Source organism: Tasmannia lanceolata, unplaced genomic scaffold, assembly GCF_043159265.1.
Source record: "Tasmannia lanceolata isolate RefF3 unplaced genomic scaffold, GAP_Taslan_0.1 ptg000015l, whole genome shotgun sequence".
Classification (NCBI taxonomy): Eukaryota; Viridiplantae; Streptophyta; class Magnoliopsida; order Canellales; family Winteraceae; genus Tasmannia; species Tasmannia lanceolata.
In genome coordinates, this window is record NW_027518692.1 from 48,842,162 (window position 1) to 48,857,628 (window position 15,467).

Genomic DNA, 15,467 nt, shown 5'->3' on the forward strand with positions numbered 1-15,467 from the left:
TCATATGAGACATGTTTAAAGGGCATAACCTATCACATTCCATCAACTCCAGAGCTTTTAACGTATTGGTTAGGTACCTAACTCGTGTAAAATATGGATGCTCCCTATCTCTAGTCTATCATTCTCTACAGTTGGAGACGCTATTAACCGCTATAGTTGGAAGTGTTACGTTAGTGGATGGGGCTCAAACCATGGTTTCATCGTACCTAGCTTCGAACCATCTGTTACCCAAAAATGGTCCATCAAATGGGCTCAGCCCAATTATCATTTGTGGCGTATATAACATGTTAAATTAATTGGACTGTTCAAAGTGGGGGAATGTTATCAGCACTACTGTATTTTGATGATGGCACTCCTCACTTTATTAGAAGTACGCTATGGCTAGCACAATAAGATGATCCAAACCATCCATTAGATGGGCCACAGCCTAAATAGGTTGTGCCCCAAAAATCGTTTCCACAGGTTGATCCTAACCTTCTAATCTATAGAGGGTTAGGATCAATCCTTGAACATTCAGATCGGAGGGTTAGGATCAACGTATGGAAATGATTTTTGGGGCACAACCTATTTAGGCTGTGGCCCATCTAATGGACGGTTTGGATCATCCTATGGCTTGGGCCATACCGTACTTTTAATAAATTGAGGATTGCCATCATCAAAATACAGTGGTGCTGACAACATCAAAAGTATCTTGCTAGAGAACCATTTCATGGAGATGTCTCCTGCCACGCCTTTCTTTTTTCTTATTTCTTTCTTCATAAAAGTGCTCCTTAAGTGGGCCAGCACTGTTCGGTTGGACTACAAAAGGATAAGAGATGCAAGCAAAAGTGTAAGTGGGGGCCACTCTTCCCGAGAAATATGCATTCAGGGGAAACTACCCATTGATCCAAGGGTTAAGGTTGATCGATGAAGATTAATTTTATGGTACTGCTTGATCTTGTGGGCCCCACCATAAACTTTCCTACCCGGTGCTTGAGTTTATTTACGGTCTGCTACCATGTTGTTTCTCTATATTCGAATAGAAACTTATGGAGAAGAGGGAATTTTTAGGGCCGCTTCTCATATTTAAAAAAAGAAATAGTTGGAATAGTTTTATCAGATGGACTATTGGAAGTCCCAAAATCTGATCCTTTTGTTATGGATAATGCTAAAACAAGAGCTTTCCGGCAATTAATTTACATAAGTTCGTTGCTGACTATAGCTTAAGCTGGCCTATCTAAGCACTGTCATTGAGCTTTAATTATTGGGTCACAACCCTTGTTTTCTATTTTGCACCCCTAAGTTTTCGTACATCCCACCTATTAGTTTAAGATTAAAAATGGATTATTAAGTTATTAATAACTGTATGCTCTTCTTTCCCACAAATTATAAGAATGTTTTTTTATTTTGTAAGATTAATCCTAAACTTTTGAGACTAAGATCCCTAACGCCGTGTTAGGATTCGAAGAAAACATTTCCGCTGGAAAACATTTTCTTGGGAAAATTGTGTTTTCCACAGAGTCCTTTGAAATAAAAGTTGATGACCCCTCTAAATAAAAATAGAATAGGGTTGGTTCAAATTATCACTTTTGTGAGTAAAAAAGTAAGAGATTTTAGAGTAATTTTCCCTTCCGAAACTTCTTTTTTTTATAAATCAGGCAATCCACACAAGGCCGGACCGGCCGGTGCCCTAGTGTAATGAAGGGCCCTAATAGACGCGCTTATCAAGTTGAAGGTTCAGACTTTAGACAAATCAAGGGTAGGACCCACTACTTTGTGGTTGGTGTGCCTCATTGTATTACAATGCATTCATGCCTTGTAATTTTCCTATTAATTCACCCTCTTTTGTATCCTCAAGTAATTTTTTCGTTAATGTTATATAATTTCCTTGATGTTTCATCCATTCATTAACATTATTAGCATGGAGGAATTATGTAGCATTAATATCTTTCCAAGAAAAAAAAAAAAAATCGGTCGACCAAATCATTCATCTACTAGGCCCCTAGAAATAGAATACATGATGTTCTACAAGATCAACAGTTTTGATTTCCCCCCTTCTGGATAAAAAATTGGCCTTTTTTTCTCATAAATGAACAGGCAAGAGACAATATAATTTCTTATTAACATGTCGCTGAAACCTAATTATATTCCTCTTGTAACCTTTTCAAATGTTGAGAATGCCCTTGACATTATGATTCACCTTTTACCACGGGGTGACTAATACTATGATGAGGTTTTATATTGAGTGAAGTCCTGTGTTTTTTTTTTTTCCCGAATGTATAGTGGCGCCCACTTCTTAATTAGGATGACCCGGAGTGTGATCCAAACCATTCATTTGTTGGGCCCTGATATAGCTATGTGCCCCGGAGAGGTAAGATCATCCCATGGAGAAGATTTTCGGGGCACCCCCTATCTACATGAGCGTCCAACAAATGAACGGTTTAGATCATCCAAACAACGTGGCCACCACTGTTTTTTTGGGCTGCATGTGCGTGCATGGCCATCCATCATATAATTTTTCCATACTGTGATAGCCTCAGATGGGTAGACCCAAAGCATCACTATCTGTAGGGACCAACAAACCAAACGCAAATGACCGAAGTACCATCGACATATTCCACGGTGAAAGAAAGTTTTTGATTCCGAGATACGGGGATGTTTCAGTCATTTTCACACGACTTGTAGAGATGGGGAGCTCGGGCATGATTTTGTTCGGAGCCATGTCCGGCGTGAAATGGAAAGAGTGAGAAAATAAGAGGAATGCTCCGACACGAAACTTCTTGGAAGGGAGGTGGAAAAGGAAAATAAAAGTCCGTGTAATCTTGTAAAAAGTATCCACCTTGCAGATAGAGCAGGGACATGACTGTGTGACGTGGACAGGGGAAACACGGTGGAGACAAAAACAATATGCTTAGGTGGGGGCCTTATGAATAATCCTTCTCTTGGACCCCTTGTCTCTCATTTGCACTTACACAAATACTGTCAAGATAAGGATGCTTTGTTCAATCCAAACTCTCTTACATTTTCAATTCTGGTATGATATGTTTCATGCATCGGTGGTGTGTAATTATCAATAGACAATGAATTTATTAGGATCTAATCAGGGGTGCAACTTGGGTCGGGTTAAGATGAATCCTGGCCTAATCCGAAATAGCATTACCCAAATCCTAACCCAACCTGAGCTCTGTGTCAAGGATGGTCACCGACGTATAAATTTCTCAGCCCTTGTATGATCGTCTTCCTTTCTAAATCAGGTCGAGTTGAGTTGGGTTGGGTTAGGGTTAGCCCTTAAGATTTGGAAATGTATGATAAAATTAGAGGACAGAGGTTGGGCTCGAATTTGGTCTGCCCAATGCATCAACCCTAACCCAACATGCAATTAAATTGGCTTAGCTTTTCCAACCCAAGCCAAAATTAGGTTGAGCCCGACACAAGTTGCACACCTACTATGAATCATTTGGGGGGGAAGACGTAAATTGCAAAATTAAAGAAAACGAGAATAGAGCAATTAAGAGAGTAGGGAACTTAGTAACAAGTTTTCCGCTTGTCCATGTGACTTAATTCGAAAATATAAACAATGGGTTTTTTTTTTCTCTAATTAAACTACCTTGACATGCCAAATATAGAAAGAACACTTCTAAAACGGAATTAGGCCTTGATTAACAAATACCATGGCTGAAACGGAGAGAAAAAAAAAAACCTAATTCAAGGGTTGAATTTTCAAACTAAATGCCATTGTAACTAAACCTGTAATGGACGATTGTATGCAACCTTTGATGAACAGAGTCTCCGGCATTATTATGAAAATTTACTTCTTGTTAAGGGGTATTTTGGTCATTTGGTACAGATACTAATGTAAGTCAAATCATGCAGTCCTATTTCTTCTTGTTTACATGTCTCAATCTTTGGTCCCCGTTTTTTAAATGAAAAAGGGGTTCACGTCTTCGTAGCACAGCGAGGTTTTAAATTTCGCTCTCGGTACCTATTTCGGACCCCTCCGAAATTTGGTACTAAGCTTTGAAATTTCAGACCGAAATTCCGAAATTTTGTAACATTTATTCTTATTTTAAAAAAAAATGCAATTTTCTCGAAATTTCGTATTTCGCAAAATATCAAATTTCGGGAAATTTCGGTTTCGGTCCCCACCGAAATCCAAAATTTCGGAAAACCATGTGATAGCAGATCTCAAAGTATTTTAATGCTCATCGTTAATAAACTTGTGATTGTAGTATTGTACCTACTTCCGTAGATGGTGCAGAGGAACGGATAAGCAATTAAAAGGGAATAGAGACTCATGGGTCTATTTCTGTGACCTTGAAGGACAACCGCACTTGTGCCCCGTCCTTGATGTACGCTTGCACATGTATTGTTAGCCTGTGGGCCCCATCTCACCAATAATAAGAAAATGCTATTTGTCTTATGGGAAATGGTATATTCACCCCCTTTTTTTATTTGGGACAGCCAATCTAGTGTAAAAGAATACTCATAAATACCCAAAATAATATCCGTCGGATGATCCTAACCATTTATCAGTAGAGGCTAAGCAAGACCCATTTACGTTCGGGCCCAACAAAGGAATGGTTTGGATCTTTGAAAAAGGTGGGACCCACTGTATATTTAAAAATGTGCATGCAGCTATCTGCCCAGCATAGAGAATACACCAAAAGTAATTCTTAATCCAAAAACTATAAAAGCAAAATCTGGACCGTTCATCCTGTCGCGTGCCATAAACAACAAAATTACATCAAAGAGATCCGATCTACAACTTTAGATCAACAAGACCCGATTTGTGGGGCCCACTTGAAAGGCACCTAACCGTTTTTTTTCTAAATTACTTAACAGAGAATAACTGATTAGGAATAGAATAATCACACGGATGACGTTGAGATATTCGTTTCTATGCAACTTCCATGTGAACCTCCTATACGCAAATTCCGTTATTTCTCCATAAAGACAAGTCTTGCTTCGGGCGTAAGTAGGCACTGTGCACGTGCAGGTACGCCAAGAAAACAGTGGGGCCCACATTTTTGGGTGATCCAAGCCATTCATTTTTTACAACCCGGTCCGTGGAGGTTTCTATACTGTGTTGTCTATTTTAAACCTCCACAAAGCATAGGGTTAGGATAATGCTATGAATAAGTTTTTTTCTCGGGCGCACCCTACGTAAAGAGAACCGAATGAATGGTTTGGATCACCCAAAAAAAAAAAAAAGTGTAATCTACATCAACCCTAACAAATGAATGGTTTGGATCAGCCAAAAAGTGGGTAAACCTTCATGGATCAAAGGGCTAGATTATCCTATTCGGGCACACCTTATCAGCTTCAGGTCCCAAAAATTGAATGGTTTGGATCACCCAAAAAGTGTGGGCCCCACTGTTTTTCTTGGCCATTATGAAGAACACCAGGAGGAGCAAGGAGCAACAATGCTTCCCATTCTTTAGCTTCGTGGTTACTCATTACCTTTTTTTTACACAGTGGCTGATGATTCTCTTTGGATGGTGAGGATTCCTGTTATAGAATTAAGCGGTATAGCCCAACCACCCAACAATTAGCAAAATGCAGATTGTGCGATTCTTCTGTTAAGGACACACCAAATTGACCGTGCCACGTGGGGTGTCAACAGGCAAAATTATCGACGGACAAGGATGCGTCAAATTGACCGTCAATCCTTCCTTGATCAACGCTAATTCCCATGTGATATCTGGGCCCACCACTCTTCAACTCTCTCCCTAAAGTTGCTCGGACTCGCCAATTTAGGGGGAAGTTGGTCGGTCACCTATCTATAAATAAATTATTTTGAATTCTATAAGTTAAAGAAATTAATTAAAAAAATAAATTCCGGCTCGTGTAATAGTTGGGTTTTAAATGTTGGGAAAGTGTAAGGGGAGTGATAAGGGAAGACCCGAGTTTTGTAAGACAATTGAAAAACGAGAAAAAATTTGCCATTAAAAAAAAAATCCATGAAAAATTTGAAGACTTTTTCTTAGACCCAAATATGCCATCGAGAAATTTGTATGTTTTTTTCCTCAATAGGGGTGCTACTTGGCCTGGCTCAACTAGAACTCGATTTGAGCTCGGGTTGGCTTCCTTAGATTGGGTAGGGTTAGGTTGCGAAAAGTCAACCCGATTTAATTCTAGATCGGGTAGGATTGAGGGTCTCAGAAGTACAATCCAACCAAAACTGGACCCTTCCCCTTATTTTTATCATAATTTTCAGATGGCTACTAATATTTGCACTACCACGTTTTGATAGTCACACCAACTCATCTTGTCTTTTATTATTTAAACAGGGGTCAAATGCTATTAAAGTTCCCAAAAAGCTCAAGAAACCAATTAAAAAAGAAAGTACATGCTGAGTTTGTGTAGTTATTAAAACATATATACTAGTGTCTATCGATAATAGCCTTTTCAAAATCTTAGGAGATTTTTTTTTTTTTTTTTGTATCTTTCCTGTGGTTGCCTCTGGCAAATTTGATCGGATTTGGAAAATTGGGTTAGATGGGTTAGGTTATGGTCGAGAGATTTAGAGACAAGTTGGGTTAGGATTAATTCTCCCCTATTCGAGAATCGGATTTGGCCGAGTTAGGGTTGAGGTAATGCTACATTGGGTTGGTTTCAACCCGACCTGACCCAACTGCCCGGCCGAGTTGCACTGTTAGGGAAGAGGGAGGAAAAAAAAAAGAAACACTTGAAATTCCTTTTTCAATAAAATGATTATTTTTAGAAATTCAAATATTTAGATGAAAATTGGATGGACTGTACTTAGAGGAGAAAGACAGAGATTATCTGTCTGTTATCCATTATAAGAAGATACATGGATTACTATTTTCTAGTGGTTGGGAGCAGTCCCACCAATTCTATCTTTTCATTATATAAAGAAGATTGAAATAAAAATAAAGAAGAAAGTGAATTTGGAAGATGGATTTTAGATTTTAGATTTTTAGGTCGGGCCTTTGCTTCCAACCGTTGCAACATTGAGCACATGGCTTGATTCTACTTTCCATCGTGGTAAAAGTAAACTCGCCCCCTTTTCTTCTCTGGGCCACCCCCTTCTAGTCTAAAAAGAGGGTTCTTAATTAACCTACAGCGGGTGGACAGGGGAAAAAATGGGGCGAATATATTTCTTGCCTAAAAGAAAAATAAACAGAATGCAAAAGACAAAAGTCGCAAGGGTGAAATCTTAAATAAATAAAATAAAATACTTTCAACTCGCGTGAGATCGTGCTATGATGGAACCGGTGGTTGATGCATGGAGGCATAATAATATTAATAATAAGCAAAATCATATATTAGCCCCCTTTTCTTATCTGGGACAGCCCCTTGTACGGTCAAAGAGGGGATGTCCGGGGGAAGAAAAGGGGGAGAATATATCACTTACTTGGTTATTTACTTATTTTACACTAGAGGGGGCTGTCCCCGGCAACAAAGGGGCAAATATATAATTTCCCTAATAAAAAAAGTGTAAAAATAAATCCCGAATGTTAAAATCTTTCATTCTAAGATCGAACGGTTGTCGTACGAGGATAAGTGGGCACAGGTGGGGATGAGGTTTAGTTAGTTGAGATGTCAGAGGAGAATGACTTGGGGGGAGTCTCGCACGTGATTGGTCGACAACATTAACACGTGGCAGAAATCATCGTCGGTGCTCGAATCCGTTAGTGGCAGTTAGGGTTAACTTTTTTGGAGGCTCTCTCGTCCGGGGTTAATTAACCTAACCATGGTTGAGAGTTGAGGGTTTGGGAGGGTTGGGCGCTCTATAAAAATGGAGGTTTCAGTGCTGCCTTTTTGACTATTTTCTGTTGCTTATTCATTTTCTTCTCCTTTTCTTTCTCTACACAGAGAGATAGAGCGAGAGAGAGAAAGAGAGAGGGAGAGAGAGAGAGAGATGGCAATGGAGTATTTTACTTTGATCTTTTTTATTGTTTTGCTGTTCGTTGAAGCTCTGGCGAGGAATGGTGGTGAAGGGATGCGAGATCCGAGGTACATTTGTATGTTTTTTTTAATTTAGTTTTTGAAGGTTTCTCAACTAGGATTTTGGTAAGGATATTCTTTGAAAGTTTTCGTAATATGTGGAAGGATTTTAAGGAGTTGAAGAACCGAAGAATAGGAGTTGTTACGGAGTTTCTTTGCTTTCTTTACTTACAGGCATTGGAGTAATTAGGGTTTTGTGATGTTTTAAAGTGTTTTAGCTTTCTCTTGAAGTTTCCTGTTCCAGTTTGTCGAAATGGCGTAAGGTTTCAGCAGAGCAGAGGATTCTTATTTATGAGTTTTTTTTTTTATACTCGATTTAGTTTTTTTCTTCAGTTTCAGCTGGGGATTCAGAAAATTCTACTCGATTTCAGTTTTTTTTTTTTTTTTTTTTTTTCATTTTTCTTCTGTTGTGTTTTGAATTCCAAAGATTTGAGAGTGAGAGAGAGGATTCGCTCCCGTTCTGTTCCAGCATTTGATGTTTTTGCCGTGGTTTTTTAAAATGGAAGCAATTTAAGGATTTTCTTATGTGATTTTGAGGAAATGAGGCAAATCTTGTTACAGAAACAGAGGATTTTCTTCGAGCTTGATTTATGTTAAAGCAGAGAACAGTTTCTTCCAGCTTTTACTATTTTATGCTTCTTCTTCTTTTCGATTTTCTCGCTGTAGATTTTTCTTTGAGGTTTTACATGTTCTTAGGGTTTGCAACTTTGCATTTTCTTTGCAGGATTAGAGAATCAGAACAGAGCTTAAAAGAAGATCCAGAGAAGTTGATGTCGGAAACAGGGCGGTTAGTATCTTCTCTTTTGACTCCTTTCCTCTTTTCTCAGCTTTTTCCATAAAGAAATGCGTTTTGTAACGGTAGTTTTTGGCGGATCCGGACCGTCTAGATTTCTGGTGTGAAATCTGGACGGTTGTGCTGATGCATTGAGTTTCGAGATTCGATGGATGCTTCCTTTCTTTGCTTGGAATAATCTGAACCGTTCAGATCGGGGTCTGAAGATCTGGACCGTTTAATCCTTTACGTCAGTTTCAGTTTCACCTTTCATTTTCAAGAAAGCAGGTTAGGGCAACAGTCAAATTACCCCCCTGACCTGCTTCAGATGTTTGAAGTGAAATGAAATGAAATTAGCAGAGTCCTCCTTTGGTATTTGGAACTGTCCATAATGCCCCTTCCAACAGTCTTTAGTTGTGCTGCTTTGGAAAGAATATGATGACTACCTGAGGTTATTTTAGTCATTTCGTGAATAGCGAGTGAGCGACCACGGTCAACGTAAAAACAGGTTTTTCAAAAGGGGCATTCCCTAGGGTTTGTGTTTCAGTCTATTTCTCGTTCACTGTGTCTCTCTCCGACTTCACTTTTTACGCTTTTACCGGTGCCTCGAGCAGTGTACATATCTCCCTGTCGTCTCCCAATATGAAAAAAATGGAAAGTGATATATTCACCCCCTCTTCTTACCTGGGTCAGCTCTCTTTAGTGTATTTATGACTACCCTTTTACACTACAAGCGGGTGGCCCAAGGAAGAAAAAGGGTCGAATATACAATTCCCCAAAAAAATTCCCAGAACATGGCTCAAATAGAATCCCGACTTCCATTATTCTTTTATCCATTCCATTAAATCGCGAAAAGATCATGAGTCTCATCCAGTTGATTATTCGAACGGCTCAGATGGTCCTGGATCGGATCTATAATCCACAACCGCAAATCTGTTCGAGGTAGTGGAATTACCAAATTGGCCCTCTGCTAAACCGGAAAGAATCAAAGCAAGGCTAGTGTCATGTGGGTGTTTTAGTAATTATGGAACAAAGAATCATCCAGTTGATTAAAAAATAAAAAATAAATAAATTGAGTGCTGTGTGTCTTTTCTATATCTATAATTTGTATCTACATGCTCAAGCGAGAAGAATCTCTACTTTTTCTTAATTCAACAGGGGTTTGTTGCCGTTTTCTATACAATTAACGGAAAGGGTTTTTTGTTGTGTGCAGATCGGAACCAAACCCATGGAAGCACAGTGTGAAGAATCCAGAGGAGGTTGCCTCTACTGTGGCTACGTTAGTCTTCTCTCCCGTGACTTTGTTTTATTCATGGAGTTCATTGTTTATTTTTTGTCATTCATATGTGATATTTTGATTCTCGATTTACTTGGGACTCTGTCTTCGTTTTCTCTTCATAGTCTGGAAAACCAACTAAATAATTCTTCATGAGTAGGTGCCCACTGAAATGGGTTCTGAAAATTCACATGAATTGGGGCCTATGTTACCAATATATTTGTTTCTTTTTTCTCCTCTGCTTCAGTTAATGAAGAAATTCCCACCGGAATTCATATTTCGATTTAAGTATTGGTTACTTTACTTTCTAAAGTACTAATAAACAAGTCTCACTTTAAATTCTTTGATTTGACAGTGATTTGGACTGAACCTTGTACTTGACAAATACGAGTTCCCTGGAGTTTTTCTCTTGCCCAGTTTGTTTTGGATTTTCAGAATTGATTTTGAGACTAAAAATTTATTATTGGGCTCAAAATTACATTTAGACCCAATTTGTTTTGGATTCTGAGAACCGATTGCGATTCCAAAACAATTGTTTCTCAAAATACAAAACGAACAGGGCCTTAATTTTTTAGTCCAATAATCAGTTTCGGACTCACAATCAAGTCTCAAAATCCAAAACAAAGGGCCTTAGTCTTTATGGTCAGCAGGATTCAGGGCAGTCCACTGCCATACTCCTAGGTTCATAACTCTGAGATTGGCCAGGCCCAAAGAATAAGATGTTGGGCTGATGCCCTGTTAATTGTTACTGACAAAGAAGACTGATCCCCTCTTATTCTCTTAAATGTAACTTAGAAAGAACTTAGCAAATGCACCAATTCTTGCAACTGTGTCGAAATTTCCACACTGTTTCCTTTGATGTCTTTATTGATTTATAAAGGTTTCCCTTGCTAATAAATTATAGAAATAAATGTCTTAGGTAACGTAATTACATCCTCAACGAACTCCCTGATTTCTACCAAATTTCTCTTTGCTTTTTTCTATCTTTACCATTAATTTTTCTCTTTCCTTTTTGGGAATTGGTAGGTAAAGGACCTGTCGTTTAGAAATGCATTGCCAACTTTGCATTTATTTCGTACACTGAAATTCCGGGTAAAAAAAAAAGCATTTATTTCAAACACTGTGCTTACCAGTATTTCCAAGAAGATACTCCTCACGAAGCCATTAGGGTTCACCCATATGTACTACTTGAGATCCATGATCCTTTTAATGCCTTCTGTTTCCTTTCTCCACTGTGAAACAACCAATTACTCCAAAAGCGAAATCGTTTAGAGCTGGTGTTATTACTCCAAAAGCTAAATCTGTTAGAGCTGGTGTTATTTAAAACACTCCCTCCATGTGTGACCCCTCTTTTTTTGGGCTGGCCGTACACCTGGATATCCGTGAGGCAATACTTTTATACCATGTGAAACAACCAATTACTCCAAAAGCTTAAGCTGCTAGACTTGGTGTTATTTTATCATTTATACTTCAACATGCACTAATGGTGAAATTTTGTCTTTGGTTTTCAATTGCAAACCATTTCCCATCAATTAATTTGATATGGTTAATTAAGCTTATTATACTACCTGTGATCCATGATCCATTTAATGCCTTATGTTTCTTTTCTCCACTAATATTGAAATCTTGCCTTTGGTTTTCAACTACAGACCTTCTCCCATCAATTAATTAGATATGTTTAATTAAGCTTATTATAACACAATAATACTACCTGTTTGCTCAGGAGCATAACCAACAGCACAGAGAGAAGGAACCTCGGCTATTTCTCCTGTGGCACAGGAAATCCCATTGATGATTGCTGGCGCTGTGACCCCAACTGGCATCTCAACCGCAAGAGGTTAGCCGACTGTGGGATTGGGTTCGGACGCAATGCCATTGGTGGGCGCGACGGAAGCATCTACGTAGTCACAGACCCAGGTGACTACGATGCCATTAACCCTCGACCGGGCACTCTCCGACATGCTGTCATCCAAGAGGAACCTCTCTGGATCATTTTCAAGCGTGATATGGTGATCACCCTCAAGCAGGAACTCATAATGAACAGCTTCAAGACCATTGATGGCCGTGGTGTCAATGTCCATATAGCCAATGGAGCATGCTTAACTATCCAATTTGTTACAAACATCATTATCCATGGCCTTCACATCCACGACTGTAAGCCCACAGGCAATGCCATGGTTCGCAGCTCCCCGAGCCACTATGGGTGGAGGACAATTGCTGATGGTGATGGTGTCTCCATCTTTGGTTCTAGTCATGTGTGGGTCGATCACAACTCCCTCTCCAACTGTGCTGATGGCTTAGTTGATGCTGTCATGGGGTCCACTGCCATCACTATCTCCAACAATTACTTCACCCACCATAATGAGGTACTTCCTCTGGGTGTTTTACACTCAGATCCTTCTCTAAATTACTTACCCCACGTGACTGAATACACAAGTCTTTAAAACTCTGATCTTCAAGTTGTGCATTTGGGTCTTTTCCTTGTCTGATATGGTGAAATTAATATTTCAACAGGTGATGCTGTTGGGTCACAGCGATTCTTATGAGAAAGATCAGGCAATGCAGGTGACCATCGCTTTCAATCATTTTGGTGAAGGTCTGATCCAGAGAATGCCAAGGTACCAAATGCTTATAAGTGTTTTTGTACTTGCTCCCAGTTCATGCCCCCTTAGATGCATGTATTCATAGCTTAATTCAATCTTTAATGCGGAACGAGAAACCTTACCTCCAGCCATGATGATCATATCGCGATCTGACCGTTGAAGATGCTCTGGATGAACACCGTTCATCAATTACTAGAGATATCTTCCAATGTACACAAGTCTGGATGCTCAGATTAATAGAATCTAGGGCTTGCCTTGGTAGATTAGAAACCACCCAAAGAAAACCCTGTTATCACTCTTTGGTACTTTATGTGTGTCGCTCCCATTAAGCAACCACTCTTATTTATTTAGAACTAGAAGATTACGGCTAGGTCTCCACAAGCACTAGAACTTTTTCTTACAATAGACCTTTAATTAGGGGCTAACTTAACCCTAATTGGACTAGGTTGGCAATGTGGGCCACTATTGAAAAACGTTTCCAACAGTTTCTTCTTTGTGACACTACTGATTTGGGGTTGGAAACATGAAGTGAAAATACCATTCCAAAAAAAAAATGAAGTGAAAACACCATTCCAAAAAAAAAAAAAAAACAGAAGAAAAAAAAAAAAATGAAGTGAAAACAAACCACTTTTTTCTTATCTTGAGGCATTACTGATTTGGAGTTGGAAACATGAAGTGAAAACAAAAGGCTGTAGGATTGTCTTGATGCCCATTGTTTTTGCTGTTGCAGGTGTAGACATGGCTACTTCCATGTGGTGAACAATGACTACACTCACTGGGAAATGTATGCCATTGGTGGAAGTGCAAACCCCACCCTCAATAGCCAGGGCAACAGATACCTGGCCCCGGGGAATCCCTTCGCCAAGGAGGTAATAATCTCTTCATTCAATTACCCACCATCAAACTGGATTTGATATTGAATTTCTCCAACATCATCCCAAAATTTCATCCACTGATTTTCTATTTTCATTCAATCACGGATTGGGGCGTACAAACAGGTGACTAAGCGGATAGAGACTGGCACGGGCGTTTGGAAGAATTGGAACTGGAGGTCTGAGGGGGACTTACTTTTGAACGGCGCCTACTTCACTCCCTCCGGTGCCGGAGCTTCGGCCAGCTATGCGCGGGCCTCCAGTCTCGGCGCCAAGTCCTCTTCCATGGTTGGTTCCATTACTTCTGGGGCAGGCGCCCTAGGCTGCCGCCAGGGCGTACCTTGCTAAGCACACTACCCTCCCTCCCCTTTTGACAGTGTACACATTTTTTACACAGTCATCACAACAAATAGACACCCATTATTCCCTATTTTCTTCCCCATTATCTGTCCTCAACCTCGGCCTGCTTCTCTCCATTATAAAACAATTATGAAGTGGGTGCAGAAGCGTTGTTCTTCATTTCTCGCTTCGTATTCCCTCATTTTCCTATTTTTTTCCTGCATTTATCGTCTCTTCTTTTCGCTATAGGATTGAATGATCTTGGGCTTCTCTTTTTTTACTTTTTTTTTTAAAGCTTTGGTGATACATACATAGTTTGAAATGTTGGTATTGTAAACTTAATTATAGAAGCATATATTGCAGGTAAGTGTAAGATGTCCGGTTAATTCCAAAGGAAGCAGTGGTTCTTTATTTACTTCCATTTTACTTTCTCCTTCCTTGTCTTTGTCTTTTGTTTGCTGAGATGAGGACAATGCTTATACTAGAAGGTTTCATATTTGAATTAAGATGTGTTATTGTACAAGTTATGGCATCCACATTGAAATAGTTGAAGTACTCTCTAATTGAGTCAAAAACTGATTATTGGACTCAATTAAATGCAATTTTGAATCAATAGTCAGCTTTGGACTCAAAATCTAAAACAAGCAGGGCATAAGTGGATGATTGTAAACTGGGTTTTCTCTTCAATTTAACCATCCATCTAACAAGCAGCTGATGAGACAACCTAGAATTATCCAATTGGTGATTGTTTTGGGTTTTTGGCTAACCCAAGCTCCACCACATCAACGACCTTTTCATTTTGGATTTTGAGTCCAAAACAGATAATTAGAGTCAAAATACAACTCAACTCAAATCAATTCTTAAAATCCAAAATGAACAGGGCCCAGATGATTCAGATTATTCCGCTTGCTTATCATATACCAATCGCATAAGGGATTGTTAAAACACAAACACAAACTATGCCAATGTAGGCTGTTGACATTTCTACTCTTATTCCCAGGGCCAAACCAAAAGAATGAACAAAATTTAGCAAAACTATTGAGAATCCAGACAAGGCTTTGGTTTTAGAAGAAGACTGTTCAAAAACTTTTTCTGGAGTAACACGTACAACTTGTATTTACAGCCCTATGAAATCAGTTTTCTAAGGAATTCCAATCAAAATCTCCTTACATAGCACCAACATCCACGGTGAGGATATTCTTTGGTAGGTAAGCTAGCTTAAACCCAACACTTGGGACTCATTTTGGATTTTGAGAATCGATTGAGAGTCCAAAACTGATTATTGGATACAAATATACATTTAATTTTAGGTCCAATCATTAATTTTGAACTCACAATCGGTTCTGAAAATCCAAAACAATCAGGGCATTAATATAATTTTAAGTCCAGTCACTCACAATCGGTTCTCAAAATCCAAGACAAACAGGGCATTAATATAATTTTAAGTCCAATCATTAGTTTTGGACTGACAATCGGTTCTCAAAATCCAAAACAAATAGGCCGTTAATCCAATATTCAGTTCTAGGCTCAAAATTGATCCTTAGCTTCTTATGCCCTTCACCTTAACCAAATTAACTACATTGATACTAAACATGATCAAAGAATATCAGTCTAAGGGTACACATGTTTTGTGGCTTAACATTGGAGTATGGGAC

General features: G+C 39.1%; 1 protein-coding gene across 1 annotated transcript; it reads left to right on the forward strand.

The window, feature by feature from the left end:
- The first annotated feature begins 7,765 nt into the window (after window positions 1-7,765).
- LOC143891964 (putative pectate lyase 8) lies at window positions 7,766-14,233 on the forward strand. The gene is made up of 7 exons (XM_077396451.1): window positions 7,766-7,959; window positions 8,675-8,737; window positions 9,936-10,001; window positions 11,722-12,364; window positions 12,513-12,616; window positions 13,332-13,470; window positions 13,600-14,233. Exons 1-7 carry the CDS (start codon window positions 7,865-7,867, stop codon window positions 13,819-13,821), a joined length of 1,332 nt encoding a protein of 443 aa, XP_077252566.1. The 5' UTR covers window positions 7,766-7,864; the 3' UTR covers window positions 13,822-14,233.
- Window positions 14,234-15,467: the final 1,234 nt, after the last annotated feature.